Below are 18,074 nucleotides of genomic sequence, written 5' to 3' on the forward strand. Positions count from 1 at the left end.
CGGGAGGTCTTGAGTCACTTGAAATTTCAAGTATGTAGTCTTGGCATTTACATTAGTAAGTTGTTCATGGGGAGTACTCTATTGAACAGTAATGCTAAGGCAAATCCAGCAGGCAAGGAAAACAGAAAGTGATAAAAGAAATATGTGCAAAGGAAATTAGAATATTTCAGTCCTATAAGCATATTTTAAAAATATTAAATGGCTTTTGGGCCACACATGCATATGCTATATACTGTATGTTGCATGTATATATTTGTACCTTTGCAGTTTTGAAGAGCATTCAGAGAGGAGGCACTTATTCATGTATGAGTGCTTACAATATTTAATCCAGTGACTTAAATGTATTAGATACTCATTGAAAAAATGATTTTTTAAAAAGTGAATTGATAGCTCGGCCAGTGTGGCTCAGCAGTTGAGTGTTGACCCAGGAACCAAGAGGTTACCAGTTCAATTCCCAATCAGGGCACATGCCTGGGGTTTCGGGCTCAACCCCCAGTGGGGGGCATGCAGGAGACAGCCGATTGATGATGTTTCTCTCTCATAATGTTTCTTTCTCTCAATCCCTCTCCCTTCCTCTCTCTCTAAAAATCAATACAAACATTTTTTTTAAAGTGAATTGATAATTTCAATGATAAGGAACCTTGTTAAGTAAAACTTAACAAGTAAAACTTGTTTATATTTATTTGGAATATTCAACAGCTATTTGTTTAAAAGACTGTGTTAACATGAAAAGCAAGTTATCATATAGTGTTAAGTTAAATATGACTATACAGTGATGTTACAATAGGAAAAAATCTTTAAATAAAACAAGATGGAACTATAGAAAAATGTTAAAATGGGACTTTAGATTCTTTGGTCTCCTCTCTACTTTCTATTTTTTCTTTAATAAACATGTTTCTTAATCATATAATTTGGTATAAGTGTAGAATTGGCAAAAAGTGCTATAGGAGTTGATGTATTGCTTTGTGACAGCTTTTATATCTCTCACATGCTATATCATATTACTATCCAACTGGTAGAGCCTGCAAGAAGGAAGAATAGTTGGAAGACAACATGATAGTTTATGTATTAGCTGAGAAAAATTTTAGCTACACATAACAGAAAACCAAATTGGGGTTTTTCAGACATAAAAGTAAGTCCAGATGTAGCCAGTCTAGAACTGCTGCAGCAGCTTCAAGATGTCAAGTGACCCAAACTCTTATCTTTCTGCTCAGCATCCCTATCTTGTAGATTCCATCTTCATATTTTCCACATCATGTTCATTTTCATTTTTGTCATGAGGTCCACCTCCATCCTCATTCTAGAAGGGGAAAAAAAGGGTATAAAATGGAGTTTTGAGGTAGTTAGTAGACATATTAAGAAAAAATGTTTTTTTTTTAGACATATTCACCATGTCTAGAAATATATCCCATGGCCACCCATATCAGTATGGGATCTAATGAAATGAGTTTTTTTTTAGCTAAGCTCATTGCCATCCTTCCTCCCATCCCCCACAAAAGTATCAGGATAGTCCAGCTGGTGTGGCTCAGTGCTTGAGCATTGACTCATGAACCAAGAGGTCACCATTTCAATTCCCAGTCAGGGCACATGCTTGAGTTCTGGCTTGATCCCCAATAGGAGGTGTGCAGGAGGCAGCCAATTCATGTTCTCTCGTTGATGTTTCTCTCTATCCCTTCCTCTCTCTCTAAAATAATCAATACAAACATTTTTTTAAAAGTGTCAGGATATTTCTAATAGATAGGGGCAACAAGCAGTGTCTGCCCTTTCGTTTCATATAAGGAATACACTCATCCCCTCCCTAAGAGAAACACTCTCAAAGTCTCATCCAGTTACTGCAATGAGCTCAAGCCCAGAATCCAGAAGTTCTGATGATGTGGGGTACTTCCCAGCAAGAGTGTGGAACTGGCAACCAATATTTAAAGAAAATTTATCTGCCTCAACACTCCTAATAAGCAATGGTGGATAGACAAGAACAGAATGTTGGTAAAACTCCTATTCAGGAAAGGGGAAAATGGGAGACACAGTGGTCTCTGGCCCATAGAAAGACCAAGTCCTGCTGTATAATTACTGGTATAGCAAGGAATCCATGCCCTTGGCCAGTTAATATGTCAGTTCCTGGTTCTGTTCTCTAAGAGGACCTTCCTATTCTATTGTCTTCCAGGAGTCCCATCTGAGGTGGACATTGTGGAGGGTACATTTTGGAGCATTAAAACTTTAGTAGTTGGAAGAGACTAGATCTAAGGGTGCTGAATGAGTCCAGAATCTGGTGCCATTTTACCTTCTGAGACAACTGACATCCTGAAAGCAGTAGTGGAGAGGCTGTGAGGTTCTCAAGGGCAGTGGGTGGGGAGTGGAGGGTGAAAATTCTGAGCTCAGGACCCGGGGAGGTGGGGAAGGATTTTAAGTTGAAATCCCCAAGAGCTACACCCTGGAATAAACTTTTAATTAATCCCTAATTGGATTAAGTTGATCTGTCCTTTTTTTTTATTTTTTTTATTTTTTTTTAAAATATATTTTATTGATTTTTTACAGAGAGGAAGGGAGAGAAATAGAGAGTCAGAAACATCGATGGGAGAGAAACATCGATCAGCCGCCTCCTGCACATCCCCCACTGGGGATGTGCCCGCAACCCAGGTACATGCCCCTGACCGGAACCGAACCTGGGACCCTTCAGTCCACAGGCCGACGCTCTATCCACTGAGCCAAACCGGTTTTGGCGATCTGTCCTTAATCTAAATGCCCCCCTCTCTCCCCCCCTCCCCCTCCCGAATGAACCACACCTCCTAATTCATGGCCTCTTGCCATATCTGCTCTTGGCTATGTGACTAGCGTCGGCCAGTGATACATTAGTAAGCACAGGCCTGCACCCTGAGGCTTGTTCTCTTGGAATGCTCCCTCTCGGGATCCTGGGATTACCACGCTGTGAGGGAGTCCAAGTTAGTCACATGGAGAAGCCATGTAGAGAAAAACCAGGGAATCTAGCCAACAGCCCAAGACACACAGGCCTCCCTGAGCCAGCCCCAACCATCTGAGCCACCCCGGTTGAGGCCCCAGGGATCATGGAGCAGATGTGTGGCTCATGTACTCTGGCCTGACTGCGTTCTTGAGCCAAAGAATCTGGAATCTGGAGCAAATGAGAGTTAAGTCATGAAGTTTTGAGGTGGTTAGGACACAGCAACAAATAACTGAAACACTACAAAAAGAATAAAGAATGTATAGCAAATAAATCTGTTGGGGAAAATTACAATTAAAAGTAGGTAATCCAAAGGAAGGCGTGAAAAGAAAGACAACAGATTAGATCAATAAAAGCAAACAGTAAAATCCATTTAAATGTGCTTCGAAGGCAATTCTGTGTATGAGTAGGCATGATGAAGAGCTCAAATCAGTTTCTAAGCCTGAAAAATCTTGTCTTTTCTGTATTAGCCTCTGTATCCTGTCCATATCATTTCCACCTGAGTGTAATGGCTCTGCCTTGATGCAATTTGCAATAAGCCTGCAGTGATGATCCTTCCTTTAATCTATTGTTTGCTAAATAAATACATATACATAAATAAATAAATATTCTTTGTTGAATAGATTTAGAAGAGCTTGTCACCCAGTTTGGTTTAGAAGAGTTTAAGAAAGGCTTGGAACCATATATCTATTACTACCACCTCTCAGCTCCTATTTTTATAGGCTTCCATGTCTGGCAAGGTTAATAGTTGGCTTTTCCAACCCAGAAAGCCTCCAAATTATGGAATTAAATCAGTTTTATTTTTCAGGCCACAGGCCGAGAGCATCTTTTTGCAAGCTGTATTGTGCTCTCTCGCTCTCTCTCTGCCAGCTGTTGGGGATAAAGCCATAATTAAGTTTCTATTATTTCGATCAGGGCCTTTCCTTCCTATAGACAGAGATTATATGATTTTCACGTGTTTCTTCCTCCACCACTGACAAGCTATTCAATTTGTGGACTTACCAGAAAGGCATTTGACAATCCGGACAACCCGGCAGAGTCTCGAGGGGTACGTGTTTCAGAGGAGAGGATGTGGTGCCCTGCACGCTGCCTAGTGGGTGTCTGGGCTGATCAGAGCTGCCGCCGAAGCCTAGCACACGCCGGGCAATAGGCGCTCGACAAGTATTGAGTCAATTAATTACTACGGTGTCTGTGGGCTTTAAAACATATCTATCGGCGCCTTTCCGTCAAAAAACCCCAAAGATAGGTCACCTGAAAGAGGAATATGCCTTCTACCCGGTTGGGGCAGGCGATCCCTGGTGCTGCCGGGCCGGGCCGTTGAGTACGGAGCTGGCGACCCCGTCTGGCCGCAGCGGCCATAGCAGCCGTTTGCCGCCCCTTGGGGTTCGGTGGCGTCAGGGGCAGGAGGCGTCTTGTGAGGAGGCAAATAAACAAAGCCGACCGCACAGAAACGGGTCGTTCCGTTTCACATCCTCCTTCGCACGCCCGGGATTTCTCGGAACAAAGTGATCCTCCATCTAACCGCAGGCAGGTGGAGCCCGCCCCACAGGGAGCGCAACGCTTCCTCACCGCCACCCGCTCAATGAAGCAAGTTGACAGGGACCCTCCCGGCCCGCGCCGCCCGGAAAGGACACGCCCCCTCGAGGGAGCGCGCGGCCGCGGCAACCCTCGGCGCGCCTGCTCGCGAGCGCGCACGCGGACGGGGCGGGGCTCCTTCCCGGCACCCAGTGAGCGCCCGGCCCCGAAGCCCCACCCCCGCCCGGGCCCCGCCCCCTCGGCCGGGCTGTGGAGAGCAGGCGATCGGAAGCCACTTTAAAGCAGAGCTCGAGGTGACAGGCGAGCAAGCTGGGTCGGGAGCGCCGTCGCCGCTTTCTGCGCTCGCGGCGGCGGAATGGCTCGGGCGCCGGTCACCGCGTCCCCAGCCTGCGACCCTTAGGAACCTGAGCCTGCCCTCCGCGCCGACCCCCGCGCGGACGTTGTCCGCGAATCGGCGGCGCCGCAACTCGGCTCCTGCGGTCGGCGCTCTCAGGGTGCCGGTTGAGGTAAAGGACTCCGGCTGAGCTCCGAGGAGCCGGGGAGGGACCCTGGCGGGGCTGGCGGGCGAGGAAGGGGGCGCCGGCCCCGCAGCGACTCTCAAGGATCGAGGGCAATGGCTACTTAGATTGTGCTTTTTTTTGTGTGTGCCGAGTTCACTCGGATCCCGTCCGCATCGAGATGGAATTGGTTTACACTTCGTAGTCACTTAGGGCCTCTGGCAGGTGTATACACCGGAGTGAGACGCGGAAGGGTTTGGCCAGGGTCGCCGGCGTCGCCCCGGCCCGCCTTGGTCAGCGCGGGCGCGTCTGGGCGGCCTCCCCCGCGGGGGCGCTCCGCAGCCCGAGCGGGAGGCACGGTGGCCCCGGGAGCCTTCCGGCCGCCCCGCGTTCCGCCTGCAGCCCAGAAGTTAGCAGGCTTGTTCGGATTAACTTTGAAGGCGCGGGAGTCCTCGCCGCCCTTCCCGAGAAGCGGCGGCCACTTTCCCCCGGCGCTTCGCGGGGCGGTTCTGCGATCCTGCGAGACCCGCGGAGCGATCCTCTGGGGAAGGTCGGTTGAGGGGGTGAAGAGTGGACTGGAAGGCCCCGTGAGTGGCTTCGGGGATGGAGGGGATCCCGGGCCGGGGAGGAGGCTAGACCGAGGGTTTCGGGGTGGGGGGTGGGGGTGACGAGATGCTCGGGACTCCCGGACCGAATTGGCCGAGCCTGGCGGCGCCTCAGCCGCGCTGCGCCGAGTTGGCGCGGCCGGGGGCTGCGGAGCTGCGCGAGTCGCCGCGGCCCTAGGAGGCGTCGCTCGGACCCGGGCTCGGCGCCGGGGTGTCGGGCAGCGGCGGCTGGCCTTCCGAGTCCCAAGTTTGGAGCCCGCGATTCCCGTGGAGCGGGCTCCGAGCCGGGCGTGCCAGGGAAATCGGGGCACCTAGAGGTGAGGGGAGGAGTGGTGGGGGGGCCTGCGGAGGGGGACCCCGGGAGGTGCCCTGCCGATCTCTGTTTGTTGGTATGCAAACTTTAATTGAGGAACTAGGTTCTGTTGACTTCCCCACTCCTCCAGGTCTCTGCCGCCTCAGGTTTATTTCCGAGTGTGACAGAGGACAATCATGGGAAAAGTTGAAGTGTGTGACTCAAGATCGGCTTCAGGTCTGCTGTGCCCGGAGAGGGTGTGATAGGAGGGTGTGCGTGTGTGCGTGCGTGTGTGGAGGATGGCACAGGCCGGTTTGGTGTGGCGGAGAGGGAATACCACAGTCTGTGCCAATTGTGCCTTGAGGCAAGAGCACTGAATGATGAATAATAACGCCTGGCTTGGCCGCTTTCCAGTTGATTTATGTCTTCTGTCAAGTCCCTCCTTCTTCGTGAAGCTTTTCCCTAACAATGGCAGCTCACACTGAACTCTTTCTACCTTTTCCTTTTGTACTTATCTTGGAGGCTAACACCTTGTGGGAGGTTCTTTGTTTTTGTTTTAAATCATTTTTCTGCGTTTGATCATTATGCACTTTTTACCCGCACAGATTCAAGAATCCAGTTAGACCTTTAATATTCACTTTTCAGGGGACTCCGTTTTATTATTTTTGTGTTGTTGTTGACCCATAAAGACGAATAGAACTAGGCACTGCAGGTTCTTTTTCTTCAGTTATTCAGACAAAAACATATCCTGAGTACCCACTGTTTGCATTGTGTTAGGCACTGTAATGGGCACCTGGGTTGCATGCTTGATGAAGTCATGGGTCCTTGCATCAAATATCTCTTTCAGTCCATTGGATAAGAGAGAAGAATATTAATTGCTCATCACCAATCCTTTTACACCCGACACAATGCTTAATAAATATTTTCAGAATTAATGAGTGCTAGATTATGGAGGTGATACCATTTGTCATTTTACAAAGTTTCCTTTGCTTTATACTTTGTTCACCATTTGTCATTTTACAAAGTTTCCTTGGCTTTATAATCTTTGTTCCATTTTTTCCCAAAGGGTCTGATTCCTTAAAGAAAGAACTTTTATTCTCTTTCAGTAGTTCATAAGGAATCTGAAAATGTGGCTTGTGTTTTATATTCTTATGTTATTTTCTACAATATTCCTTCATTTGCCTTTAAAAAATACATGTGTAACTTTTTTGAAGACAAGGACAAAGGGGTCTCTTTATGAGGTGGTGTTTGGTTTCTAAAACAGTGTGTGCTGTAGTTGTTGCTGATTTACTTTCTGTTACTAAACAAGCCCTGGTATTCCTCCTCCAGCAGTGGTTATGTTTTGGGGATTGCAAAAGTAGACCCTTAATGTCTTTGGGGTTTATATTGAAACTTTCTGAATACAGCAGGTCATCAAAAATATCATTTTGTTGTATGAACTTAACTCTTGTTTATAACAATTAGCCTATGGTAAAATTGGTTTCATTATACTTGGTTTCCCTAAAGTCACAGGTGACCTTAAGTAAGGATTTAACTGAATAGAAATGCTTCAACAGGCTCCTGGCTTTCTCCCATATAACATTTTGAGAGACCCTATTTTCTGAGTATATCCTCACACCCCCAAATTCACTCACTATTTAACTTTGAAGTTTATCCTTCATTTGATGAACCTTTTTTTTTTTTTTTTTTTTTTTACAAAGAAACAGTTTTGTCACCTCATGAGAAAGGCGATAAATAACTCTGAAAAGAACCACAAAGCAGTGAAGATGTGGTTTCCCTGCTGTCATCAGTTAGACACACTTATTTCTACCCCTCATTCTCCCCCTCCCATTCTACCCTAGACTTAGAGTAAAAATTCATACCCCAGCAAAAGTACAAATTGTATATTAAGTCCACAAATAAATTTCAAGTGCCTAAAATACTCTTTCTCTTTTACTTTTACCTTCTGTGGGCATAGCCCTGGCTGTTTTGGAGCCTTGATTTCTCAATAAAATCTAAAAAGATGAAATACAATGTAAGAGGAGTGATTTCAGTAACTTACAGACAAAAACTAAACATTTTGATGAATGAATGTTATCCAGTTGTTGTCAGCTTGTAAACGATCATCTTCTTTCCTTTCCTGGTAGGATTTTAGACTCTGAGGAGCAATTGGAGCTAATCCACATTATGGAAATGGAAACCTCCGAACCTGAGCCAGACTGTGTAGTGCAGCCTCCTTCTCCTCCTGATGACTTTTCATGCCAAATGAGACTCTCTGAGAAGATCACTCCATTGAAGACTTGTTTTAAGAAAAAGGATCAGAAGAGATTGGGAACTGGAACCCTGAGGTCTTTGAGGCCAATATTAAACACTTTGCTAGAATCTGGCTCACTTGGTGGGGTTTTTAGATCCAGAAACCAGGATGCAGATGAGAACAGCTTACATGAACCTATAGTGAAAAAACCCCTGGAAATCAACACATCCTGTCCACCAACAGAAAACAATATGTCTGTCCTGATTCCTGAGGGGACAAATGTCGGGGACCAAATACCAGAAACTCGCCCTTCTACTGATGCTCCAGAACAAGTGATTCCAATCCAGGATCACAACTTTCCATCAGAAACCATTAGTGGGACAGTGGCTGATTCTACAGCAGGGCACTTCCAGACTGCCCTTTTGCACCCAGTTTCAAGTGATGTTCCCGTTAGTCCTGACTGCATAGACAAAGTCATGGATTATGTTCCAGGGGTTTTCCAAGACAACAGTTTTACAATTCAATACATTTTGGACACCAGTGATAAGTTGAGTACCGAGCTCTTTCAGGACAAAAGTGAGGAGGCCTCCCTTGATCTTGTATTTGAGTTAGTGAACCAGCTACAGTACCACACTCACCAAGAGAACGAAATTGAAATTTGCATGGACTTTTTGCAAGGCATGTGTATTTATGGCAGGGATTGTTTGAAACACCACACGGTCTTGCCCTATCATTGGCAGATCAAGAGGACAACTACCCAAAAGTGGCAGAGTGTATCCAATGATTCCCAGGAGCACTTGGAAAGATTTTACTGTAACCCAGAGAATGATAGGATGAGAATGAAGTATGGGTATGTATTTATAACTTCTTTAAAGCTGTTGTTAAGTACTATAGAGAAGGTAAAGAAGTTAAAAGCTTAGTAGGGTAGTTTCTTTTAAATAACTAACAGGTTTTATTCTTTTTTCTGCTGTTATTCTTCTGGCTGTGTGCTGTACTGATTTTTCATAGTGGTTGAATGAAGGCTATTTACCTAACCAGACAATAAAGTTTTTATGATTTGAACAATTCAGATGTTACTCTGTCCAATATGTATATGACAGAAGTTACCTGTACATTGAATGTTGTAAATCAAATACAATTTTAATCATACGGGAGAACTTGATTTTGAAAGAAAATCCATGATGAGTCTTATAACCTTAGACTTATACCTAATATATCTAATTTTCAAGTTTTGCATATTGAGTAGCTGCTACTTTTTAAAGGAAAAAAGTATTGTTTGGAGATTTTTGTGGCCCTCTTGATTTTGAATGGTACAAACTGTTTTTGTGAATGATTCAGAAGTTTCTTCCAAACATGAATCCTGTTCAAGCATATTAATTTGTTTTTTAGTTTCCTTAAAACTTTTTGCCATTAAGTTTATTATTTTATTTATCTTATAGTAAAATAAATTCTGCAATTCAGCATACTTTTTAAAAAAATGAGTCTTTTAACAGTGAGTAGAGGATATGTTTATTTATCATTTACATAAAAACAGTTAACATATAAGTAATTTGGTTCTTTTAGTATGGATATCTAAGCAATATTCACTGATAGGAAACTGAAATTTTCATATCTGAATTCTTTAATTGAATTTAAAAGTGAAGAAGAAAATGATAGTTGCCACATGTAAAGTTACTAGTGCAAAAATGGCTGCATAATAACATTAATCTTTATATTTCTAAGTTGTTTATCCTGTAGTATGGAAGGAGTTAAAATGTGTGATGTTAATAGTTATTTGCGTATGACCAAGAGTAAATATTCAAATTACTTAGGGGAAAAGAGCACTTCTGTACATGCTACCTGATTTGGGAGACCATGAGGGCATCCTGACTGCTTCACAGATAATGAATAGCCTGATGATGTGTGTAGCACTGAAAGGAATGATCCATAGAGAGGAAAACAACCCTGAGTATCCTAGACCAGAAGTCCAGGGGAAAAACTTCCTTGAGAGAGTCATCTTTGTTCACAGATAAGTTGGGTTACTCTCTTCAAGAGAGTCAACAAGCAAATGGTGGCAGTAAACCATTTCCAAGTTGTTTAATTCCGTTAATCTTGTTGTTCAACTTCTGTATTTCTAACATGGTGCCAAAGCATTGTTGGCATTGCAGAAACCTGGTCTTTTTTTTTTTTTTTTTTTTTTTTTTAACTTCTCTTGTTCCCATTTAATATTAGATAAGTGGTTTCTTTTTAATAGTTCAGGCATATAGTGCTCAGATCTGTGTCTTTTTAGCAACTCAACTATGAGACTAGAATTTTGAGATGCAAAGGGACATTTGGAGGGATGTATGGAACAAGATGAGAAACAACATGAGGCCCAGGTTTAAAGGCATCATTATTATATAGAAGACTCCTTCGGATTAAAGTAAGATTATATCAATAATGTAGTTTTCCTGATCATGAATGTATTATCTTAATAATAGAATGCATCCAAGATTCTATTTTGCTTGGGTAGTGAAATTCTTAGATCCTGTAATAAAGCTAAATACTTTAACTTCATATTTTAAAGCCAGCATTGGAAGACAACAATGTTTTCCATTCTCTTAAAATCTTTTTAATAAGTCTTTGTCTAAAATCTCTGTTGCCCATGAGCTAGCAATTCTAATTGGTATGTAAAGGGTAATTAATTTTATATACTCCAAAAGCCACTCTATCTTTCCCATCTCCAGATTGCGAAACTGCAGAATAGTAGCCTCCCACTTCACTCTTACGAAGCACATTTCCTGTCCGCTGAGTACTTGAGCATCTGGTACATTAAGTTTCTCTCTGTTTGAATTGGTCAGGATTATTGTCCAACACATTACGTTCTGTTATCAGCAAGGCAAGATGGGTATTTTGATGGAGAGAATCCAGGAACTCTTAGGTCAGCAGTATATTGGGTATTTTGTCCTTCGGTAAAATTACTTTGCTAAAGAATAGACATGGATATTGTTGAATTAGTTATAAAGTAGTTGCAGTGAGTGCTTGATTTCCAAATCAGTTTTACTGAAGTAATGTTTATTTGACACTTGAGAGGAAAGGTATGAGCGAATTATTATTGTAATTATTGTTGCTAATACATTGGTAATGGTAGTAAGTTGTCCTGTCCTGATAAAAATAGCAAAGTTAATTATTAGTAATGTGAAGAAGGTTCTCCATGGACTACAGTAAGAAATGTTATAAGATTGTAGATAACTAAGTGTCAAAAATTAGATTTTTGGGAAGTTGACCTGTGGTCATTGCAACCTGGTTTTCCTTGTATTCCAAAGCGATGTTGTGTTTCCTGGCAACAAGATGCAGATAACGGCATGTTGAGCCTTGCTGAGAGATTCACAAACAAGCTGGAGCAGCCCAGGTTCACATGGTTACCACATTATTTGGCTAAAGCTATTAATCTCTGTGGTCAGGCCTGTAAAGCTGGTCTATCTGTGCAGATTGCACATAACCAGGAAGTGTGTGTTCAGCTGTGTATATGTCCAAGTCAGACCCCAGCAGTCTTTGGGTTCAGGAAAAATGAATGACAGTTATTATCTCACTTGTGTTCAGTATTTTATATGACTTGATAAATCATTATTACATACTATATCTATAATACTTCATTGTGTGGAACTTGGGGAAAGTTAATAGTTCTGGGTCTGCTGTGCAGATAAAATTCTTCCAAATTAGATTTACAGGGTTCATTTTATTCTCAAGAATGAAATTGGAAAGGAAGTTGAGTTAGATAAATTCACAAGTCCATTCTGCCTCTTTAATCAAGATGCCTAGATACTAAAAATACACTTAAAGAGAATTTCAATAATAAATGTTTATTTGGTTCATTATAATGAAATTATTTTTAATTATTTTCCAATTTTGCCTTCACCCCAAATTATGATATAATCCTACTTTTCTGCCACACTGCTTTTATACATCTGCAGATGTTCATTGCCAACATCAACTGGAAACTAGTATGTGTGAGCTCCCTGTATTTACACGCCGAGGCTTCTTTTACACACAGGATGGGCTTTGGAGAATTTCCAAATTCCAAATATGAAGTTAAGAAAACAACATTGAATGTTATGTTTTCAATTAAGAAAACATAGTCTCTGACAGTTTAGGCACTCATCCTTATTAGAAAATGATACTAAATGGCAAGTCTAAGTAGTTTTAAGAGAGCCTCACTTAACTGTAGAATACCTTTGAGGATAATTGAAATTGTGGAGGATGTGCAAATCTCCCATTAGCAACTAAGATCACCATTGGTTTTCACATTACATCCATTTTAAAGTGTGCCAGAAGTCTTATAGTTATTATTAACCATAAAGAAGAGGCATTCTGCAAACCTTAATTTGGGGTTAATCTGTACATGAAAATATAGCCTGTGATTATTTCTAATTCTGAAAGTTTTGAAGGAGAGTGGGAGGGTGAAGTAGAAAGTTGCAAAGCCCAACTCCAGGGTTAATTTTTCTCAGAGGACAATGTTCTTTTCTCCTCTTATGGAATTAAGGCATATTGATAAAAGAGGGAATTTTACTTGGTATGACTTATGCCTAGAGTCTTGTCATAGTCTTAGTTTTGAGTGATTTCGATTGCTAATTGCTTTTAGAAGTGTGTGTTTAATCTGTGCAGAGGATAATAAAGATGACTTCACAGGAACTCTGTGAAAGAAGACAGGAGAATTGCATACTAATGATAATAAAGAGGATAGGATGTTCTTTTCTATGTGACTTGCAGAATGGATTATTTAAAATAGAGCCAACTCCTGACTGAACTCTACTGGAATAGTTAAATTAGCCAAGTTAGCTCTGGCCTGCACAGCTGTGATGATGTATGAACTAACTCATTATGTGCTATTGATAATACTGGAGAGATGAGAACAGCTGAATCTTACTATGCCTTGTGACTTTTTGGTATTTCTTGAATATACACAGCTGGATGAATTTGAATTTATTTTTAAAATTCCTGCCTAAGAGAAAGAGAGAGAGAGCTCCATAAGCAATAATTGTATTTGAAGTGACTTTCAAAATGTGTGCCTTGTGCTTGAGGATAAAGCAATCTAATGAATTATATTTTGTACCTCTTTATGATGCTATTTACATATGAAATAAAACTAATTGGCTTCTTTCTGTACTAATCTAGAGGAGTTACTGGGTCTGTTGAGCTATCACGGGAATCAGTAGCGATCATTCATTTATTTTCTGTGTGTGTGTTTTATCAATAAGCAGATTAGGCTTTTTTCCCCATTGATTTTTTTGAGAGAGAAACATCGATGTGTGTGTTTGAGTGTGTGTGTGTGTGTGTGTGTGTGAGAGAGAGAGAGAGAGAGAGAGAGAGAGAGAGAGAGAGAAAGAGAGAGATATCAGTTGGTTGCCTTCCATACAAGCCCCAAACTGGCAACCCAGGTTTGTGCCCTGGACCAGGAATCGAACCCGCACTCCTTTGGTATGAGAGGCGATGCTCTAACCCAGTGGTTCTCAACCTGTGGGTCGCGACCCCTCTGGCGGTCGAACGACCCTTTCACAGGGGTCGCCTAAGACCATCCTGCATATCAGATATTTACATTACGATTCATAACAGTAGCAACATTACAGTTATGAAGTAGCAACGAAAATAATTTTATGCTTGGGTCACAACATGAGGAACTGTATTTAAAGGGCCAGAAGGTTGAGAACCACTGCCTAACCACAGAGCCAAGCCAGCCAGGGCTAGATTGGACTTTTTAAAGCACCTGTCACCTAGTTTCAGGTTAGGTCAGTCTGTTCCTAATGTATTTATGGTAATGAAAATGAACTTTGCAAGAAGCAAAGACAGTTGGAGAAAATAGCTTATAAGGTTATCTGGCAATCCCTAAAAATATATTAGATATTATACATTTTCTTATTGAGTTGACTATAAAGCTTTTACTTTTTGTTGTAAGTAAATGGGGAAAAGCAAGTAGTAACTCCTTATTCTGCATATGTGTACATGCAAAAAAAACCACGCAACTTTTGATTGATTAATTCTACTGTGTCCCTGTAAATCTATTTACCATAAAGCAAAGATAAATTCGTAAGTTCCTTCTATGCATCTCTGATCTTAGTGATTCTTAGTTTTATATTGGATTTGGGGCTACTTCTAAAGGGTAAAGCAGTATGTAGCCCATACAAACCTTGACTACTCAAGGAATGCTACTAAAATCCAGCCATTCGAGATTATAACTGTTTTCTCATGGCCTTCCTTCTTTCTTATTCCATCATTTGAGACAACCAGATTCTCATCCTTTGTCTGACGGTAATAATTTTGATCACGTTTAAATTAGGACCTAAGGTGCTCTTAACCTAAGTCAGCAACCTTTAGTAATTACCAGTGTCCTGCTTGTGAGTTGCAGTTGTATTTTTGTGGAAAGAAAACTTAACTGTATGTGTATATGTTTTTTGGTTTTTTTCCAGAGGAAAAAACAAATGTATTTTGAGTTATAAGATAACTCTTGATTATTCTGGCCCAAGTTTCTATGAGGGTGGATAGGTTTTGCCAGAAAATCTCTTTGTTAAAAGCAGTAGAGTTTCTCTTCTAAAATAAATCTGGGAGTCTTAAGGTGAATATGAATGATTTTGAATCATTGGAAGACACTAGAGTGCTGAGGGTTGAACCATTTTCTATTTCATCTGGTTTTGATATCTCTCTATATAAAAGCCTAAGCGACGGTTATGACAGAGCGACCGGAATGACCAGAACAACCGGTCCCAGTTGCTGTGATGCACACTGACCACCAGAGAGCAGACTCTCAATGCAGGAACTGGCCCCTGGTGGTCAGTGCACTCCCACAGCCAACCTCCCGCAACCGGTCAACCTCCCGCGGCCTCTCTCCCTGGCTGGTCCCTACCCCCAGCTGGCCAGCCCTGATCTACCCCAGTCGGGCCAGCCAACCTCCCCCCATCCCTCCCCCTGGCTAGCAGGCCCCGATCGGGAATGGGCGATGGCCCTGATTGGCCCTGATCACCAGCCAGGCCTAGGGACCCCACCTGTGCACAAATTCGTGCACCAGGCCTGTAGTTGTTAGATAATAGCTTGAGGTTTTGGGGTTGAACTGTACTTTGTAACACCATAAACAAACTGTGCAAAGGAATAATATGCTCCTATAGTTCACCGTTTCTAGGCGCAAACAAGTCACATTTTAGATATGAAGATACTTCTTTAACAAAAACAAAATTTTCTACTCATAGATTTATGGTAGTGCTTTCTAGGGACTAAGGATTATGCTATACAAACTCACCTCTATTTAAAAACCCTGTGTTAAAACTAATCCCTGACACATTAACTAAAAGCCTTGACTTTACAGTGTAGATTAATTCCTTGTTAATAGGGAAATTTGAAATTGCAGGCGGTAGGTTGTGAAATATATTTTTTAATCTTTGAAAATAAAGGTTTTTATGTAAAATAAATTCTACTTATTCTACTTAGTAGTTTGTAAAGATATATATATTTGTTCTGTACAAAAGATAGTTTTGCAGTTTTGTGCTAAATATAACTGATTCTGTGATTAGGAACTCAAATTTTAGAAGTTGATGATATTAATAAATTTCTAATTCTGAAATTTCCAATTTTTCTTGCTGACCTAGTCAGTTACTGTTGCTAAAGCAAGCATAGAAGGGAGTTAGCTAAGCATTCCTATTTGTAGTGTTCAGACAATAAAATGTGTCTGTCTCCGTGATCTTTCTCTGCTATATGTTATTTACTTATTGGTAACACCCACTTGACCAGTAGAGAACCTTTGCATGGTAATCACGATGAAAGGGTAAGCTCATATGAGAGCGAGAATGTCAGAATGACTGTTTCCTTTCACATGCTACAGAAACCAGTGATTTTCGAGTTTGTGTGCCACAAAGTGTTGTGTAAAGAGTGTTTTAGAATCCCCTGTGACTAAATTGTCTGAGAAAGATTTGTTCAGGAAACTTGTATTCTTTATGCAAATGGTATTGTTGCTTCTGAGCATAAGGAAGGATTTATGAATAGTCAGTGTTGAAACAGCACTTCTCACAATGATTGGAAAAGATATTTCATTTAGGCCACACTTACTGGAATTTGTTACATTAATTTTTATTTTTGGATTAAGATATTCTTAAACTAGCCCTTCTCATTTCACATATAGCCATAGAAATTGGATGACTTTCTTTGCTCTAAAATTTACCATCACTGAATAGTCAGTGAAGAATGGCTGGGGTAGGGGCCCAAGGGTGAACTTTGCTTGCAGAAGTACATGTGCTTTCAGTATCTTGCCTGTACCCTGTGATCTTCACAGCTCCTGCAGCTGATCAGGGGACAGAGAGGGCAAATGGCAAAAAATACTCTAAATAATTTCCTGCTGTGATTGGTCTTTGGTTTCTGACAGTCACCTGGCTTCTCTCTTTCATTTCCAGGCATTGAGAGAATAAAAATAAGCACAGGAGAAATACTAGGTTTGCCTTCCAAGTTAATAATAATAAAAAATAGGACATCCTTGAATGGGGATAGAGTATGTGAAACAAGAAGAAACTTTGCTTACTTGCTTTCTAAGGTTTGGATTGTCCAAATGTTGCTGCACCTCAGGAGCATTGTGTAAAGTGTTCTACAGTTAATTAGCTACTAAAAAATTACGTAGACTCTTAAATTTGATAAAATTAAATATATTAGAGAAACTTGGTTTTGTAGAATCCCTTTCCTCTAGGAAAAATTGACTGGTATAAACCTTGTTGAAAGATTTTGTAGACATAGTTTACAAAATCTATAGACAAAAACAACCTCTTGATACGTTTTCTATAGGAAATCTTATTTTTCCCTTTCAGAAATTAGCCCAGAAATAAAATAAGCTAATAGATTGTATCTTATTGGGAGTTAGAGTATATATTTTATGATAATTATTTATAATTAGTATTTCATTTATGTATAAGTGAGTTCTGAATTGTTTGAGCTTATTTGAAAACAGTTATTTTAAGCAGTTTTAACATTTATATACACCTGATTTTATAATGTGTATGTAGAAAAGTTTTATAAACAAATTTTTTCAGCTCTCTCTAAATACTGTGAAATTCTATATCCACAAAATTGAATTAATCAGTATTTGTGTTTTGAGTACACAGCAGACATTTTGTATTGTCTACATTGAGGTAAAATAGAAATCCCTCAGTTTAAAAATATTTAACAAAGGTATATTTACTCATCTTCACAAAAAGCAACAGCTGCATAATTTAAGGTAGCACAAGGAATAGTACACATTATTTTAATCTATTGTGTGCTTTCTATCACAAATTCTTGCAGAAATTAAGTTTCACTTCATCAGGCAATGGAGACATGTAGAAGTATTTCTCACTTAAGTTACCTTCTACAAGTCTCAGTACATGTGATTAAACTTGGATAAAAGTTAAAGCTGCCCTGCAGGCATGGTTCGGTGATTGGGCGCCGAACTATGAACCAGGAGGTCTCGGTTTTCGACTCTAGTCAGGGCAAATGCCCGGATTTTGGGCCATGATGTCTTCAGGGTGCAAAATTAATCCCATGCCTTCATAAATAGATAGCAGTGAGGTCTTCTGAACTCTTAAGTATAATTTTTATTCACGAAAGATTATAGGCTTATCCACATATTATTAGAAAGTTCTTTTGTATTTTTTTGCTTTGGTCCATAGTTTTGTAATAAAAACCAAAAAAGCCCAACAACAGTATTTTAGTAGATTATTTTTTCTTCGAGTGGATATTGTAATTTGCTTTTGGTGGTTGCATGCAGGGGACTTCAATGTATGGTATTAAACTGTGTTATGTGTTTGTTTAGTTTCCCACATCCTTTTGGAGACTATAGAATACAAAAGCTTAAAAACGGTCCTAGCTAGTTTGGTTCAGTGGATAGAGCATTGGCCTGCGGACTGACGGGTCCTGGGTTTGATTCGGACATGGGCACAACCCAACCCCTAGTAGGGGGCATGCAGGAGGCAGCCAATCAATGATTCTCTTTCAT

At 41.0% G+C, this 18,074-nt stretch overlaps 1 protein-coding gene and 1 long non-coding RNA gene across 2 annotated transcripts in view; one reads left to right on the forward strand and one right to left on the reverse strand.

The window, feature by feature from the left end:
• Window positions 1-1,041: 1,041 nt before the first annotated feature.
• On the reverse strand, window positions 1,042-4,542 carry LOC308515791. The gene is made up of 2 exons (XR_013995671.1): window positions 4,205-4,542; window positions 1,042-1,300 (listed from the first exon to the last, which is right to left on the reverse strand). It is a non-coding gene; the product is annotated as an uncharacterized lncRNA (long non-coding RNA).
• Window positions 4,543-4,729: 187 nt separating this feature from the next.
• TIPARP (TCDD inducible poly(ADP-ribose) polymerase) overlaps window positions 4,730-18,074 on the forward strand; it is a 30,226-nt gene continuing 16,881 nt past the window's right edge. Inside the window, exons 1-2 of the mRNA XM_081086397.1 lie at window positions 4,730-4,995; window positions 8,010-8,966. Of these exons, the coding sequence (XP_080942523.1) occupies window positions 8,050-8,966 (917 nt within the window). The 5' untranslated portion in view covers window positions 4,730-4,995; window positions 8,010-8,049. The remainder of the gene's footprint in view (window positions 4,996-8,009; window positions 8,967-18,074) is intronic.

The sequence above is a fragment of the Myotis nattereri genome, assembly GCF_964212035.1.
Source record: "Myotis nattereri genome assembly, chromosome: 3".
NCBI classification, from domain to species: Eukaryota; Metazoa; Chordata; class Mammalia; order Chiroptera; family Vespertilionidae; genus Myotis; species Myotis nattereri.